The sequence below is a fragment of the Neopsephotus bourkii genome, unplaced genomic scaffold (genome assembly GCF_033783945.1).
Source record: "Neopsephotus bourkii isolate Nb327-2 ecotype Australia unplaced genomic scaffold, CSIRO-AGI_Nbou_v1 NB_1027, whole genome shotgun sequence".
Taxonomy (NCBI): domain Eukaryota; kingdom Metazoa; phylum Chordata; class Aves; order Psittaciformes; family Psittacidae; genus Neopsephotus; species Neopsephotus bourkii.
In genome coordinates, this window is record NW_026901516.1 from 911,584 (window position 1) to 928,478 (window position 16,895).

Genomic DNA, 16,895 nt, shown 5'->3' on the forward strand with positions numbered 1-16,895 from the left:
CAGATGGTAGCCATTTGGCTTTAAGGATTACACAGGGAAAAAAAAACAGAGGAAAAGAGAATTATAGTAACTCTGCTGACTTCATGAGTAGTTGGTTATCACACTTGAAACGTCTGTTTCTCTGATAGAGTGAAAGGGTGAGCTTTAGAACCCTTCTGTTTAAAGAGACCATGTTCAGCTCAGCATATTGTTTGAGTTTTTTTTAAATGTAATATCCTTATGGTTTGTGTATTCTTATTTGGAAATAGAATCTGGGTGCCAGGTTTTCTTCTCCAAGTTAAATATGTATCTGTCAAAAAGGGTTGGGAAGAAGGGGCAGCTCTGGCAGGCACGAAATAAGTATAGGAAAGGCTGTGGCCTTGGGCACTGACTGCAGACAGTTGTTTGTGAGCATTTTTTTGTTGTTGCTTTTTCTGATTCCTTGCTTGAGTTCTCAGGCATTTTAGAACTTTGTAGCACAATACAAAAGAGCTTTGTGTTGGTTTAATACCTGCCTTTGAGTTAAAAATGTCTCATCCTTTCTAACCTTTTATATTGATAAAGGTTATTAAAATCTTGAGAATATTAAAGATGATAGATTAGAAAGTATTTGAGATTATATGCATCACTAATGAGTTCACGGGACATAGTTTTTTGTACACATAATTTTCTGCTTTTCTTAATTGAGTACATTTAAATTCTAGTTTCATTGACATATGTTAGCCTGGAGACTGAGTCAGTGAGGACTAAAGTTGTCTCAATCTCTCTCCGTAGTCTGACCTGAAATGTGTCCAAGATGCAAAAGGAGGCTCTTTCTACAGGGACCATTGTCCTGTGTTAGGTGAGTGGAAGATAAAGCCAACTTATCTTGCTGTGTGTTAATTATATTTAGTCTGGATTTCTTTCTTTTTTAAATGTCATCTGAAAGTGATGTGTGAATGTCACTTACTAGTGAAACATAAATGGTAGCATTTTTCTGCATTAATGATAAATTGTAATGCTTTTCTAAAAGTATTTGGTATCAGTGCCAAGTGGATGGCAAGGGAGTAATATATTTTGTCATGTTTTCACCATATTTCTGGAGAGGCACAGCTGTGCATTCTTAGAAGACTCAAGTATTCAGAGACACTTTATTTGTTTTGGTTCTTGCTTTAAAAATACAGGTCTGTGTTTTCTGCATGTAGCTTACTTTTAGGGTGGTACCATATTTGAATGCATGAATATTAATCACTAAAGGTAGCAGGAGACTATGCTTTGTTAAATTCTTCCCCTTCCAGTATATTAAGTTGCTCTTAATGGATGATGATGAGCTCAGTTCATCATTCTTGCCACTTTACTCTCCATCTTCTCAGTCTTACTCTTTGTTAGAACATCTGTCCCTTTTATTAGCCTTCTGAACATGGTTCAGAGATATGTTCATGCTGTGAATTTAAATGTATGCTTGCATTAATAACCTAGAAGTTTATTTTGGAAGCTTTGTGATATTTGAAGTAGAGTGCAAATAACAGTCCAGCAGGGGCCTAACTAATACAGAGTAGGATGTAGTGGGGTCTTCTATAGCTCTTTGCTGGTTTATATCTCTTACTTTCTTAGACTTCCCTGTATCATCAAAGCTGTGTCTGGGATGTTTGCTGTCTATGTTTTATATCTAGTTAGTTCTATATCAACAGCTTTTCTGAATAATTAATCTCTGACTTCGTCCTCTGCAGAAGTGGCTGTTTTGCATGTTTTTTCTGTGTTATTTTGAAGGTCAGGGGTGCAGACTGAAAATACCGTTCCGTCTATAGGTCCTTTAAACAAAGACCAGAACAGGAAGAAGTCACTGGGTGGTCACAGAAGTCAAAGTCCATTGAACATGAGGATTTATGTATTCATGGCCATGTTTTATTTCTCAGCAGTTTCTTTTTTCAGTAGTATCAGATTCTCTTTTTTGCCATTCTGTAACCTGGAGATTTTTAGCACTGCAACTAGTGCTGCCAACATCTGGTGTAACTTTCAGGCTCTGGAATTAGTCACCTTCCAAATAATGTTGTTATTTTTTTTTTTTCCTCTGTGACAGGCTATTTGTACTTCTTCATCATTACGTTGAAAGGGCTCTTTTTCATTATTACCTCCTGCTTGGAATAGGAAAAACAAATTCTTTACTGGGAGGGTAGTGAGGCACTGGCATAGGTTGCCCAGAGAAGCTGTGGCTGTGCTATCCCTGGCAGTGTTCAAGGCCAGATTAGATGGGGCTTGGGGCAACCTTTTCTAGTGGAAGGTGTACCTGACCATGGCAAGGGGTTGGAAATGGAAGAGCTTTAAGGTCCCTTCCAACCCAAACCATTCTGTGAAACACCCGACCCCTTTCCTACTTAGAGATGGCAATGTTACTGACAGAACTCTGCTCTCCCTGTCATTTGCCACCGATGCTGTGATTGAACTGAAGCTATGTGATTTCAGGAGTTGTCATACTCTTCACTGTTCCATGGGTGGCATCAGATACTATTCTCTCTTTCTGGCAGTGAGGAAGTCCACAGGTGTGTTTTCTTATCAGTTAACACAGCTTAGTATGTGTCAGTGTATGCAGTTTCTCTCCAGCTATGACTTTTTGCTATGGCACATCTTTTGAAAGCAGGCATAGTCCAAGAACATTTTAATTGCAAATGGGGGCAGGGGGGGAAGGAAGGGATTGTTCTTAGTCCTTGGTAATTTTGGAGGTGTCATTTTACCAGTGCTTTCTCCAAATTCAAGGACTGAACCAATTCAAAACTGCTTTTTGTGGACCTTCTGCTTATCTTTCAGCCTCTGAGTGGCTGATAGATGGCACTTTGTATATGACACTCTCAAAGTTATCAGAGCTTTTATGTATCTAGATGTCTAATGCTATGTGATAACTACTGCCATCCCAGGAAGAGCCCAAAGCGGAGCCTGTCACAAGCATTTAGCATTTGCCAGTGTCACTGCTGTTTGCCTTGAAAATTTGACAAGAAACACATATTTCCACAGCCAGATGTTCAAAGTTATTTTCTTTACCCGTTAACTTCCTTTTACCTATTGGCTGCTACAATTGCAGACATTGAGTCTCAGAAATTAACTTCTGTTCTTTTAATTGCATGAAAAATTAGTGTAGTCTTGTAAATGTTTTCTACTTACTCTGTTTCAGGTGAGCAAAATGGTAACAGAAACCCTGGTGGGTTGCAAATAGGTGACCTCGTAAACATTGACCTGGACTTGGAAATTGTACAGTCCTTGCAGCATGGCCATGGAGGATGGACTGATGGCATGTTTGAAACTTTAACAACAACTGGAACAGTTTGTGGCATTGATGAGGATCATGACATTGTAGTACAATATCCAAGTGGCAACAGGTTTGTTATATAGCCTTCATCATTGATTCTCACAAACTTTCTTTGCCTTCAGCACTTGTGAATGATCACTTGAGGCCAGAAACGTTCTGTTCTCCTTTTGTGTCTTTTAAGACTTCCTTGAGAATTTTTATGTTCCTTCAACAATGTGTAAGGAGGACTTACCTTTAGTAGGAAAAAGAAGCTTGTTGCCTTTCTCACATGGTGAAAGTTTTCAAAGTAATGAAAACTAAAGCTGTTTTGCCAGCTAACATAAGCTGAAAGTGGCTTTTCTTCTGAATGTCGTAACTGCAGAGCCAGTGAGAGGAGCTGCTCTGTCTTGTGGCTTCCTCCCGGACTTTGTCCTTCATGGTGATTGTCTGGTGCTTCTCAGCTAGATGAGATAACTGAATGAAAGTCAACCCCAGACCAAATGGCACATAAGAGACATCACCGTATATTATATATTAGAATATGACTCATCATAAAACTAGCTAAATTCCTCTAAACCAGTAAAATTTATAGTACAAATTAGAGTAGCTTGGTTAAAAATTGAAGTGTATCTAGACCATTTAATTAAAGAGTATTTTTATAACTAAATGTTGCAGCTTTTGACCTAGGTGGGAGAAGGCAAAATGCCACATTGTTTCCTGACAGTCCAATTCTTTGTGAGTCACCTTGGATCTTTACCTTTTCAACCAGAGTTATCTCCTTCTCTCCCTGGAAAAATAAACACATTGTGTAGCTGCTTTCAGGACTGTTACATTGCTGTTTGTTTGCTTCCCCTTAGGCAGGATGTTTCTTTGTTGCTTTTACAAATGTAAATATCTGAATATTACCCTGGAAATATTCAACTAGTAAGACACAAACAATTTTCTGGACAAAAATAGTTAATGACAACTGTGCCATAGTATCCAGTTGCAGAAAGTTTGAAAGCATAAAAGCAGAATCTTGTCCAACAGATGGTTTTTAAACACATATTTAACTTTGCTTGTTTCAAATGTATTTTAAATGATTCATCATCTAGGTGGACGTTTAATCCAGCTGTTCTCACCAAAGCCAATGTTGTACGAAGTGGAGATTCTGCTCAGGGTGCAGAAGGAGGTACCTCTCAGTTTCAAGTGGGTGACCTTGTTCAAGTATGCTATGATTTAGAGCGAATCAAACTTCTTCAAAGAGGTCATGGAGAGTGGGCTGAAGCAATGCTTCCGGTAAGTAGTTGTATGTTTTGACTTGTAAAATGGTAGAACTTGTATAATATTTCTAATTATGATTCTTAATAATACCTGAAAGTTATAAAAGTCAAATTGTTTTTTCTCTAAGTTAGAGAAGGTATATTTTATCAGACATGGTGATTACTACATGCTTGGTCAGGTGCAGTAATCTGCTTTGCTTGATGAAACTTAGCTAAAGGTATTAGTGACTGTACTGTTAAACAACAGACTTCATAAAACTTGTGTCTTACTATAAAACATTCAGATTTCTAAAGATTTTTAATATTATTTGCATCTGATGTTTTCTTTCATGCAGACTTTAGGTAAAGTTGGTCGCGTCCAGCAGATTTATTCAGACAGTGACTTAAAGGTAGAGGTCTGTGGGACATCTTGGACTTACAATCCAGCAGCTGTCTCAAAGGTGGCATCAGCAGGATCTGCTATAAGTAATGCATCTGGTGGTAAGTTTGAAGAATAATCAGGTATTTGTGTTAAAAAATAGTTAAGTGCCAGCATATAGTTTGTATGCAAGGTTAATAATACTCGAACTTGGAGTTTGGCTAATGGATGTTATGCCTTTGAGAAAGATAAAAGAAAAAGCTTGCAGTTGGTATGGAGATGTTGGTGGTTGTTACTGTGCTAAGATGCAAACACTCCAAACTGAAGTTGGGTTTCTGTTTAGCCGCAGTGCTGATATGTCTTAGGAGGTCCCCAAGAACTTTAACATTGAAGTGATTGGCTTCATGAGACTAGAATAGAGACTAAGGCATGAGGAGAGTGTTGTTGGCTATAGCAAGCAGACCCTTTGTTAAATAGGTGGTGTGGGACAGCAAGCATAAGCAAGAGATCTGTTGCAAGCAGTTATTCAGGATAATAATATTTCCTTTAAATTTTTGTCTTAAAATTTAGTCGGACATCCTTTGACCAATTGCAGTGGGACTTTTTTGTTTGTGTTTATCTTATCACACTTTAATTCTGTTTAACCTGCTCTCATTCATCTAATAACAAGGCAGAAAGACTATGCAATGTGCTTTATATTTCGTTGGCTGTTTCACAGGTCAGTTAAATTAGAATGCTTTTCCTCTTTTAAATTTTAGAATGCTTTGCCTCAACATAGCTAGTTGTTTTTTTCTCCTTTTCACATAATTGCTTTAATGTCAAGAAACCTTTCTACATAGTTTTCTAGACTTTTTCTTAGGGAGGCACATATATGGAGTTTTCTGCAGTAAAGACAAAGTCATGGTGACCATAAAACTAGCCAGAAGAGTAATATGACATAGTGCTTCAAATTAGAGGGCAGGATATACCATAGAAGACTAAAAAGCCTCACATCAATATGTAAATCCAAGTTTTTTACCTTGTCCCCACCCTTATCTATTCTGTGGTAGACAAGCTATTTGTGCTTCAGTCAACTTCGAAGTGTCTAGTGTGACAGTTTTTGCTGTCTAAAGGGTACTGGAATGCAGCACTTAGAGCTGAATAATAACTTACAGCTGCTGTTTTGTGGTGGTTTATGTATTAGTATGTACATGCCTTTAGAAACATGACAGATTTCTCCATTTTTTGTTACTTTGTGATTAGAATTGTTACTCTTTGTTTAATAATCACAGAGAGATTGTCCCAGTTATTGAAGAAATTATTTGAAACCCAAGAATCTGGTGATCTCAATGAAGAATTGGTTAAAGCTGCTGCCAATGGAGACGTTGCTAAAGTGGAAGACTTGCTGAAGAGACCAGATGTAGATGTGAGTGTTGTGTTTTGGGAGGACCTGTTCTGGGGACCTGTAATACTAGAGGAAGTGAAGCTGTCCTGGATACCCCCTGCCAGCCAGTAGTGTACCTGTATAGAAGTACTACAGCTGTTTCCAGTGCCTCTTCTCCCATTTGTTGTCCTGTGAAATGTCTTGGGAGTATGTGAAAGTAGTGTTTTACACCCTTTTTTGACAGATTTTGTGTCCTGTTGTCTGCTGTGAATTAAAATACCTTCCAACCTCTGTCTGCCAGAGTTGGAGCAGACAACCAAACACTCGCGATTAGTGAAGGGTTTTCAATTTCTTTTGTTTCCAGGGGGATGGAAGGGGAGAAGCGTAGCTTTGGGGGATTTTTTGGCTGTTCTGGTGGGATTTGTTTTGTTTTTAACTCACAAGGTATATCAGCTAATCTGTTCTGTCAGATTTCTTTTACCAACTTGTCACTTAGTACTGACAAGTCAAAAAGAAAATGCTTAAGAATTACAGGTTCAGGGAAAATCGCAATCAGATGTTTTCTCACTAGAGCAGCAGTAATTCTTGCAGATAAGAGACTAAACTCCCTTCAGTTCTAAGGATTGATTTGTAGCTCAAGATTATACAAAATTCAGGCTGACTCCTGTTGTTGCCATAAATTAGAAAATTAGAGTGAATACTGTTGAGCAGAGGTGGTATCATTCTGAGACTTGTTCTCAAAATCTTGCCTTTACAGTAGCCCAAAGACAAAGTTTCTAGTCCAACTATTGTTAAGGTCATAATGTTTGAAATAAATCAGTTTCTTGGTCCGTTCCTTCAATGTAGCTAGTGCTATAGAAATAGAGAAGATGTAGGAGATCATGTATATGTGCTAGAAAGGCAGCTGTCTAAAAATTGTTTGATATTTTCATATGCATGCAGTTACTTTAAGTTCTCTAATACACTTGCATGTATACTTCTAAAGTGTCTCAGGTGTGTGTATCTTGCAACTTACCTCAAGGTATTGATATGCTTCCAGGTGAATGGCCAATGTGCTGGACACACAGCTATGCAAGCTGCTAGCCAGAATGGCCATGTTGACATTTTGAAGCTGCTTCTGAAACAGAATGTGGATGTAGAAGCAGAGGTAAACTGAATTTTTCAAAATACAGTTTGTGTGTTGTTAAGTTTTAAACTTTGCTACATACAGAAATAACAGTTCTATTGCAGCTCTCTTAAGTCAGAGTTAGTGAAAAACTACTTTTCGTACTGTGGTTATGTTCTCAAATGAGCCTCCTGTTAACAGTATTACACAGGGTCAATATTTAATTCTTTAGCACCTCTAAGTGAAATATATATAATGCTAATACAAAAGAGCTATGTAAGCTAGTATATGACTGTAGTAGATGAGCACCCTTCTTGCCTTTATTTCAGCAGTGGAATGCAATAGGCTAGCACACTGCCTGTGCATTCAGAGAAAAATATGTCAGATGCTGTACCTCCAAATTCAGTTACTTGCCATTATTTTTATGTACACTTTTCAATTGGGAGAAAGTTTTCCATTCTTAACTAAAGCAAGTTTGAGTAAAAAGTAACAACAGTATCTTTGGGTAGGAATTGCCAAGTCTGCTTCCATTTTTTGAGGTTGTGTTCTGTTCTGTTTTGTTTTTGTTTGTTTCTAACTTTTCTGAAAATGAAAGGATTTCTTTTGTTGAGATGTCTTAGAACTATTGTTTGTGAGACAATTATCAGTAGATTGTGATATTTGTGGTTTTGATTTTGCCTTCACTTACACAGAATGCACTGATATTGCAGCCTGTGCTTGTTCTGTGAAGCACAAGAAAGATCTGTCAAATTTCTTGTATTAAGAATATAAGTTAAAGCCTAACAGAATGCTTAGAAGTTAATAGTGTGCCCAGTCATTGTTTGCAGAATAGAAAAATAACTTTATGTACTTGGGCATTTAGTGTTCATTGTAGTTGATACACCGAAGTTATAGTATGTTTAAACATTAATGAAACAATTCAGTTTCAGATTCTTGGAAATAAAATTATTTCATATTCTCAGATGTGCTTTGTAAACTTTGTAAATGTTTTCTGCAAAATTCCTTCAAGCATAAACCATCTTTACAATGCGTGTTTGCTGTGGTCTTATATCTGTAATGTAGCTTCATTTTAGAAGTAATGATTTTGCTGCAGTACATAGCATATACTGTTATAAACGAGACTAAGATGCTTTTTGTCTGTACTACGGGATCAAAGATGCCATGTTAATAAAGTGGTGGACTGATGCTTTCTCCTCTGGCATAAAGAAGGGTTAGAAGCGTTAAAGAAGGAAGTAGAAACACAGCTTAAACAGCTTCAATATAAAGCACCTCATAATCTGCTAGCAGTTGAATTGTTAACGATTTTTCATGTTTGTTTATGTTTGCTCAGGCTTCAGAAGTGTAACATCAGTATTAAAAATTTCAGGGATTTTGAGTTTTCAAGCCTTTTAGTGTAACTTTGAGTTAACTGAAGGTGGTATTCCTACTTAATTATGTAACTGCATTAATCGCTATCCTATTAATCATATATAATATTAGATTAATGATTAGGTGTTTCATGCTTTAAAAAATGTAAGCTGTTTATAAATCAGTGATACTGAGACCCAGCAGAGTCATTCCATTAGCAGAAAGCAAAACTTTGGTCAGTTTACTTCACTGTTGTGGTCTGTGGTGTGGAAGCTGTGAATAAAAATCCTTACTTTTCCTGCTTTATAGCTAAGTTGCATATATTTACACTTACAGTCACTGCTGCAGAGGATATACATTCATGATGCCATTTCCTAGGGATGCCCGTATATTCTTGTCTGTGCTTACGTCTCTGACAGTTTAATGTAGTGTACAAGTGGCCTCTGTGTAGTCAGGAAACGTGTTACTGACAGAGCTCAAAAAGCCTGATGTAGATACTACATAGTAAAAATATCAAGCCCTCTAGTCTGTGGACATTAATGGGTATCAGTTATTATGTTGACAGTACTGCCAATATTATTTTATTGGCATGTATAGAAATACAGTGCTTTTAATATATAGATTTATATCTAAATGTAAGTCTTAAGGCACATAATTAGTCTTCTTGTTTAAATGCAAAGGAGATGTGGAATATACCGAGTAAAATTAATGTTTCTACTTTAGGACAAAGATGGAGACAGGGCTGTCCATCATGCAGCCTTTGGTGATGAGGGTGCTGTGATAGAGGTTTTGCACCGAGGCAGTGCAGATTTGAATGCTCGCAACAAACGCAGGCAGACCCCGCTTCATATTGCAGTCAACAAAGGTCATCTGCAGGTTGTGAAGACTTTACTGGACTTTGGCTGCCATCCTAGTCTCCAGGTAAAGCAAATATTAATGTAGATTCACTTTTTAGCTATTGAATTTTATGATTTGCTATGTGTAGGTGACAGGGAGAATTCTGGAAAATGGGATTGAAAGGAATGGACCTTGTGAAGCTAATCTGTCCCAAACTCCATCCCAGCATGTGATCAGCTGTAGTAAAAATGCTGTTAAATCTGGGTTTTTTTCTTCACAGCTACATAGGCACCTGATTTATTCTAGCCGGTTGATGGTAATTGGTATTTTTATAGACTGTATTTAGCTATAACTTAACTTTCTCTCCAGATTAATTCCTCCTCTGTTGAATTCACAGATATTTGCTCCTTCTGCAAGCTACAGCTTTAAATTTTTGGCTGTTCATACTTGATACTGTTTTAATAAAAGAAATATTTTTCTTTTTTTTTCCTCCCAGAATTAACCTATCATTAATATTAACTATTTAGCTAGATTCTCTTTTACATGTTCAGCCTTTTATCTAAAAAGCCCTCATGCATAGGGCCTCAAGCACAGTAATTCACAGGGAATTTCATCTATGAATGTGGCAGAAGCTGTAACATCTGAGTGCAATGTCCTGTTGAGAAGGTGGAGTAGAAGCCTGCCATCACATAAGCAGGCATCCACATTCTGCATGAGCAGAGTGCAGCCACATGCAGTGCATTACTAAAATAAATCAGAATGATTAAGTTTGAAGAGGTTTGCAACAGAAGGAAAGATCTGTATCATCTGGGCAAATCAAGATACACAGTAATAACATATTTACCTCCTTGTTTTGCAGCGTAAATAATCAGTGATTTTTATTTATTTTTTTTTAAACACGAGGTTTTTTTATCTGCTTCCACCTGGCTTTGTAGGTACTGTCTTGGTCTTGCTGAGGTGGAGTTGTTAGACAGCTAGTGTTCGTTCAGACCCTATTTAGTATTTGTTGAACAGTAGATATAATGAGTCTGATAGGTTGGGCCCAATGAAGGGTGACTGTGCATCATGTGATGATGTAAGAGTAGCCAAAGTGGATGTGCCTGACCTTAAATTATAGAAGTCATTTTTGATTGAAAAATTCATTAGAATGTTACTGTGAAACTCCATCTGGAAAATACAGTTGTCATTGAAAATTAAGTTCCAGATCCAGTTTGTGTACTGAGGAACTTTGATGTGCAAATGTGAGTAGGTGATTGATTTGGTGGATGAGAGTACAAGGGAGTTGGACTGAGGCATGACTGGAATTTTGCTGGCCAGCAGTCTACTACTCAAGTCAACTGACTGTGTAAACAGGAACATATGTTAGCCTGTAAACAGTAAATTCAGGAAATAGGATCAGTTAAACCAAATAAAAGTTATGTAATTTAGTTTTGGCAAACTGGTTCACATAGATTTGAGTGCTTCCATATTCTGTCAGTTTTTCATTCTCCCTGTAAAGCTGTTTTCGTATTAACATATTGCTAAAATGTTCAGTTTCTGTGTTTCTCAGTTTGCAGTTGAGTCAGTGTCAGTGACAAAAGACTTCCTGACTTATATGGTGTTAGAATTTTACTGGAAGCATAAATCTAGAGAGTTTGCCTATATAGCGGCAAATAAGCTTAAATGGATGTGTTTTCTCACTGTTAAGTCTAAAGCATTCCTTTTCAGTCCAGCCATTTGGGTCCTTGAATAAGTAATGTACAAAATCCTTTTAGGAGTAAGAAGTATTTTTCCTTTATTTGGAATATTTGCAAAATAAAATGTCAAGCTAAAAAGATAAATTCTTTGCCTATTCGATTATGCACTGAAATATTTTCATGTACCTTGTGTAATGTAATCTGGTATTAACCATAAAAATTTTAGAAGCTTAAGATTGCTTATGACATTAGCCTTTGCTTCATAGAAAATTATTTGCCTCAGATAAAACAACAGATGTGCCTAAGTTTATTACTTGGACTGTGTTTTTATTTTGATTTGCTTATGCTTTTATTTCACACTGTATTTTTTGGTATTGTCGTTTATACAGTTAATTGCTGGCTCAGTGTTCATTACTCGAAATTCCCTGCCTCTTTCTACCAGACTAGTTTCTTCTCTGGTTTGTTTAGCTTTTGTTGCTGTCCTGTAACTCATAAATGGTACTGTGGGCATCAACTCCATCTAGATATGAAGCACAGAGAAGTTGATGCTTGTACCAGTCTCTTCAGTACTATGAGATGCAAGGCATACTTGAGCTCTGAGTGAGTTCTGGTAGTAGTATAATCATAGAATGCTGGAGCCTTGAGTAGGATTATACACTGAAACACTAGGAAAACTAGACCAAGTTTGCTCTGAACTCTGCAGTATAGCTACACTTTTAGGTCTGAAGAGCTGTTTTGTGTTTGTGTAGACAGTTTTCCTAGTGATATTTAAGTATCTTTTTTCTTCAGTGTGAATGCATGCAAAAACTGATGTAAACTGTTTCTGGTTTTAGGATTCTGAAGGTGACACTCCACTTCATGACGCTATAAGTAAGAAGCGTGATGACATCCTTGCGGTATTGTTAGAAGCTGGAGCAGATGTTACTATCACCAACAACAATGGCTTTAATGCTCTTCACCATGCTGCACTAAGAGGAAACCCTAGGTAAAGATATGTTTTTAAAGATCGTTTTATTCTTTGTAAGGGAAAACAAGTGCATGGGAGGGTAGAATTGGGGTATTCTTTCGAAAGATTCTTAAACTTGCATGTAATTATATTTGTTAAGTTTTGAAGCTGTTTAGATATGTATTTTTTTCTGATACTTGGGAAGCCATTATTAGAATTAAGCAACTAGTTCAGTTTAATGCTGTATTTAGGTAACTCCAAATTGGGAATTTCTTGTGGTAGCTGTAAATGCTAACATTCTGATAAGTAGATTATTAAGTAAGATCTGAAGACGGGATTTTAAGATGGGATTTGTAAAAAATGTTTCCGTTCTTGAATATTGGGATTGGGAAAAGGGTTTGAGTTTTTAAGGAATACTTACTTTGAATAATTACTAAAGATACCACGTAGTTATAAAGTGATCGTAGGGTTATGTTAAGTTATATTTTTTCAGTATAAGAAGCATTTAATTTTGTTTTCTTAGAAGTGTGAATAGAAGACATTTGTTAATTCAGCTTTTATACAGCAGCTCATATGAAAAAGTTAGTTTTAAGGCATAATTTGTTTTATGCTAGCTGCACACTAATATACCTACATTGAATCTGCAGTTAAGATAGCTTTCTAAGCTATGTGGCATGGATAGAACTTAATGGCAAATTTTATGTATTGCTAGTTGCTTATTACATTGTGGATAAACGGTGTTCCTCAGAGCTGTCATTCTATCGAGAGTTCAATAATGGTTTATCATATGGTGGTGGAGAATTCAGTATAGTTTACACAAAATAAGACATGTATGTGTTTACTTGCATAACTTTACTGTATTCTACTTTTCTGTTGAGTGAAGTTGGGCAAAGAAGGCTATATACTAATACATGGGAATAAAATCTGGGCTAGTCTCTCTTAGAACATAGCTATCAAGACTGACAGTTACATAGTAAACTTAAGTATATATGGATATGGAATGGAATCATACTTCACAAAGTAAAAGTAGTAGTTGAAAGTGTTGATAGAAGCAATAAATGGGTTTGCCATTTTCTACAGTGTTCATAAAAGGTCTGTAGGAGAACGTGTCAAGGACCTCTAGTGTAGGGAACTTACTTTTGGCATTCAGAAGACGATTCTTTCAAGTGTGACTTTGTAACTTCATATGAACTCTCCATATTTATGTATCAACATTACCCATGAGTACCATTTTCCTATACGTTTCTGTGGGCCAGTGTTTTAGGAGCAGCAGACTTTTTATTTGATGGAGAGATCCAAATTGTAATTCAGACTGGATCAGTTTGACTGTGGTACAATTTTGTAAACCAGTCAACTGGTTGGTAGAATGTGAAGCATAGTGCAGTTTTTCCTAGAATCTTCTCTCCTTTACAAAAGTTTTTATTGGAAGAATAGGAAAATATTTCCAATATTGGTAATTTGAACCCTGTGTAGGTTCCCTCCATATATGGGGTTTCACATTTCTCTAAAGCAGTTAGATATCTAAAGTTTTGATATGTACTTTTTTGGTTGTAGTTATATCGGAGCACTTCTGAAGCATGTGAAAAGAAAGAATGTTATTGTCTCCATCATAGAAGTAGTCGTAGTTTCATTTGTTCACAACATCATATATTTTTCACACCTGCCTGGGTGGAAAGTAATGAAAATTAAACCAAAAGAAATCTATTTTGAAAAACTTTTATTCCCTCCCCACCCAGATCATTATTATAATTTATTTCATTGTTAATTCTGTAGCTCTACCACTGCCGTATTTCTGAATGAAACCAAAGGTATGATGTTTGCCACTTTGTTTTTTCTGATCTTGTATGAAACAATGGGTATTACTTAATCTGTTAAATGCACTAAGCACAAGCTATTTGAAACACTGTTAAAAATAACCCCTGAACTTCAGCTTGTAGCTGGTGTGGGTCACGAGCAGTACATAATATGTTCTGCTTGAAACCTTACTTAATCGTAATCTAAGACTTCCTCTTCCACCTAAACTAGAGTTTTTGTGGCTTCAGGCTGTGATGCCTTGTGTGTAGTACAGTGCACCGAATTCTCCTTAAGGTCAAATGTATAAATCTATTATTTCATCTTTTTTTTTTATAATGCATTTTATAAAAATAAAAAACTTACGTTAACATATATAAGCATATATGCATGTGTTTATAACTAATTACAAAATTAAAATACTTACTATTCATGCAAGTATTGATGAAGTCCGCATCCATCTTCCTTGTTAATGATAATAAAATAAATGCATGTGTTAAATGTTTAGATACTGCAAAGTGCACCAGATTTCTATAGATTTTCTTTTTCAGTTAATACCAAATAGGTATTTGGAACTCACTTCATTTTTCGTGCAAAACCTATTCTGCTGCTTGCTTGAGTTCTGACCTTTACTATCAGCAGGAAGGTAGATCTCTGAGAAAAAAACTCTCACAAACTGTACTGAGAAAAAAACTCTCACAAACTGTACTGAGAAAAACATTTGATAGTTTTTCATTTTTCATAGTAAAATAATTACATCCTATTTTAAACATGTGAATACTAGATAAATATTATAAGAAAGTTAGCAATTTATGTCAAATACCTTAGATTTTTCTCTGCACTTAATCTTCCATGACATTTTAGCAGTGTTTTCCAGAAGTCAAGGTATAATGTGTTTTGGAAAGCATCCTATAGTTAGTGGAATATTTCTCCTTTTAATAATTTGCTTTTCTTCATGCCTTGTCACTTGGCACAGAAACAGAACTTCCGTTTTTCATGTTAAGGTATGATGTTGAAATGTAGGATGGATGTTTTTCAGTTTATGCTATAGGTAGGTTTAAACTTACGCATGGAAGGTAGAACTAAAAGTAAATGTTGAATGAAGTATGGGGAAGTTAAAATTTTTAACACATGGCTTTTTGTTCATGATTTTTTGAGTCAGCCATACTGACAGTGCATTTATGTTGGACTTCTTTCAAAGTACTGTGAACCTCAAAGCTTGGCAGACTTTGCCTCTTCAGTATTAATGAGATTGTTCAGACAGAAAAAAAGGAGAGTAAAATTTGAAAGTACTGTACAGATTGGTTATTTTTGCCATGGCATCGACACTTGGTTATGTTTGATCTCTTTGCATACCTATGACTTCAGAGTTTTGAGCTGAAGACATGACTGTGAAGCGTAGGCGTATTTTATATCCGTTGCCCCAGTTAGTTTTAGATTTGCATTGTATCTCGTGAAGAGAGCTTTATTCACACTGCAGCTAGCATCTTAAATAGAGGCTGCTTTTAGAGCTGACCTGACTTTGCACGTGTGTACGACTAATTCTTCCGAGCAGTAAGTTCTGCTGTACTTTAAATCAAAAAAATTAAAACCTCAGGATAAGGTGCAGTTTTCATGTATTGCTGTCCAATACCAAGAAATTTGTCATCTGTACGTTTGTAAACTAGGAAGTAGGAGATTGTGGTTTAAAATAGAATTGTAATTTTTTCCTCATGGCTGTCTTATTTAGTAGATGTCTCCTTGCTTTTGAATTAACAGATGGTTTGAAGTGGTTGGCAGGGAAATTTTTAACTAAGGATTTGAAAGGTGGGGTTTCTCACCTCTGCTTAATGGGTGTCTCAGGGGTTTATGTGCTGTGTTGTCATGGAGGTCCACAAAGAGACAATTTGTGAGGTAATTGAAGAGTTGTACAATTTTGTGAACCAGTAAAAGTGATTTTTGCTTTCGTATTTGCAGTTTTGACAGTAAGTGTAGGTTGAAGCTTGGTTGAAGCTTAGTTAAAGCTAAGTGCAAAAAAAGCATGTTCCTAAAACCTCTTATTAAAGTATTAAGTCAGAAAATGCTTTAAAAGAATACTTTTGTTCAGATTGGTTTAGAGAAAGAATATAATGTCCATGAGCAGACCTATAATTAGATGTCAGATTAGCCTGTAGCTGTTGAGGTCAGTGACACATTTATTATCTTTAAATGGTAAATAATAGGCCCACCATGTACAAGATGGCAAATACAGTTCCTACCCTGTGGAGTTTCCTCCCTTGTACAATTAAAAGAAGGAGGAGGAGGAGGGGAGAGGGCAGGGAAGAGGGATAGACCTGCCTTACATTATCAGTACTGTTCTTTTGGTCAGTGGTTTTTAGGTTTGCTACAAAGGGCAACAGATCTGAGGAAAAATGCAAGAGACAATAAATCATTGGAAAATGTGTTTATTTCACTGTTGACCTATCTCCTTTATAGATGTTGTAAGAATCAGTTTTCACTGAATATGGACAGAATATTAAACCACCAGTAGCTTTTTATTTACAAACACAACCTTGAAATTTTGGGATACAGAATGTGCTGCACTCCTGTTACCTCCCATCTTCAAGCTGCCTAGAATAACTGTACTCAGCTGCAGAGAGGACTGCATAATCACTGAGCAGACTTCGTGTCCGGTTTTAGAATACGAGAAATCTTGTAGTGATCAATGCATAGCTACAGCTGGTTGAAGGGGACCAAATCCATTGAAGAGGTGATTTGGTTCCATTTTACCAGCTTTAGCAAAGCATTGGAGTGCAGGAAGGTTATAATGCAGTAACACATTTTTAAGTATATGAACAATTCACGATGAACGTGTGGCTTGCTTCTGTGTTACACGCCTTGTTTCTAGTCAACGCAAATTCCTTCACTAATTTGGAGACAACAGAATGGAAAGCTGTATGCTAGAATGGCCTGTACAGTATCCAGGTTTGTTCCTTCCTCAATTATTTCCTTGA

General features: G+C 36.5%; 1 protein-coding gene and 1 long non-coding RNA gene across 6 annotated transcripts in view; one reads left to right on the forward strand and one right to left on the reverse strand.

Moving 5' to 3' along the window:
* Positions 1 to 16,895, forward strand: part of MIB1 (MIB E3 ubiquitin protein ligase 1) — a 71,088-nt gene that overhangs the window by 22,655 nt on the left and 31,538 nt on the right. For all 5 annotated transcript variants that reach the window (XM_061360487.1, XM_061360483.1, XM_061360484.1 and 2 more), the window contains exons 5-12: positions 754 to 820; positions 3,125 to 3,329; positions 4,333 to 4,516; positions 4,836 to 4,980; positions 6,130 to 6,263; positions 7,261 to 7,368; positions 9,397 to 9,594; positions 12,020 to 12,171. In XM_061360487.1, the coding sequence (XP_061216471.1) occupies positions 754 to 820; positions 3,125 to 3,329; positions 4,333 to 4,516; positions 4,836 to 4,980; positions 6,130 to 6,263; positions 7,261 to 7,368; positions 9,397 to 9,594; positions 12,020 to 12,171 (1,193 nt within the window). The remainder of the gene's footprint in view (positions 1 to 753; positions 821 to 3,124; positions 3,330 to 4,332; positions 4,517 to 4,835; positions 4,981 to 6,129; positions 6,264 to 7,260; positions 7,369 to 9,396; positions 9,595 to 12,019; positions 12,172 to 16,895) is intronic.
* LOC133216079 (uncharacterized) lies at positions 13,531 to 14,608 on the reverse strand. The gene is made up of 2 exons (XR_009726544.1): positions 14,347 to 14,608; positions 13,531 to 13,792 (listed from the first exon to the last, which is right to left on the reverse strand). It is a non-coding gene; the product is annotated as an uncharacterized LOC133216079 (long non-coding RNA).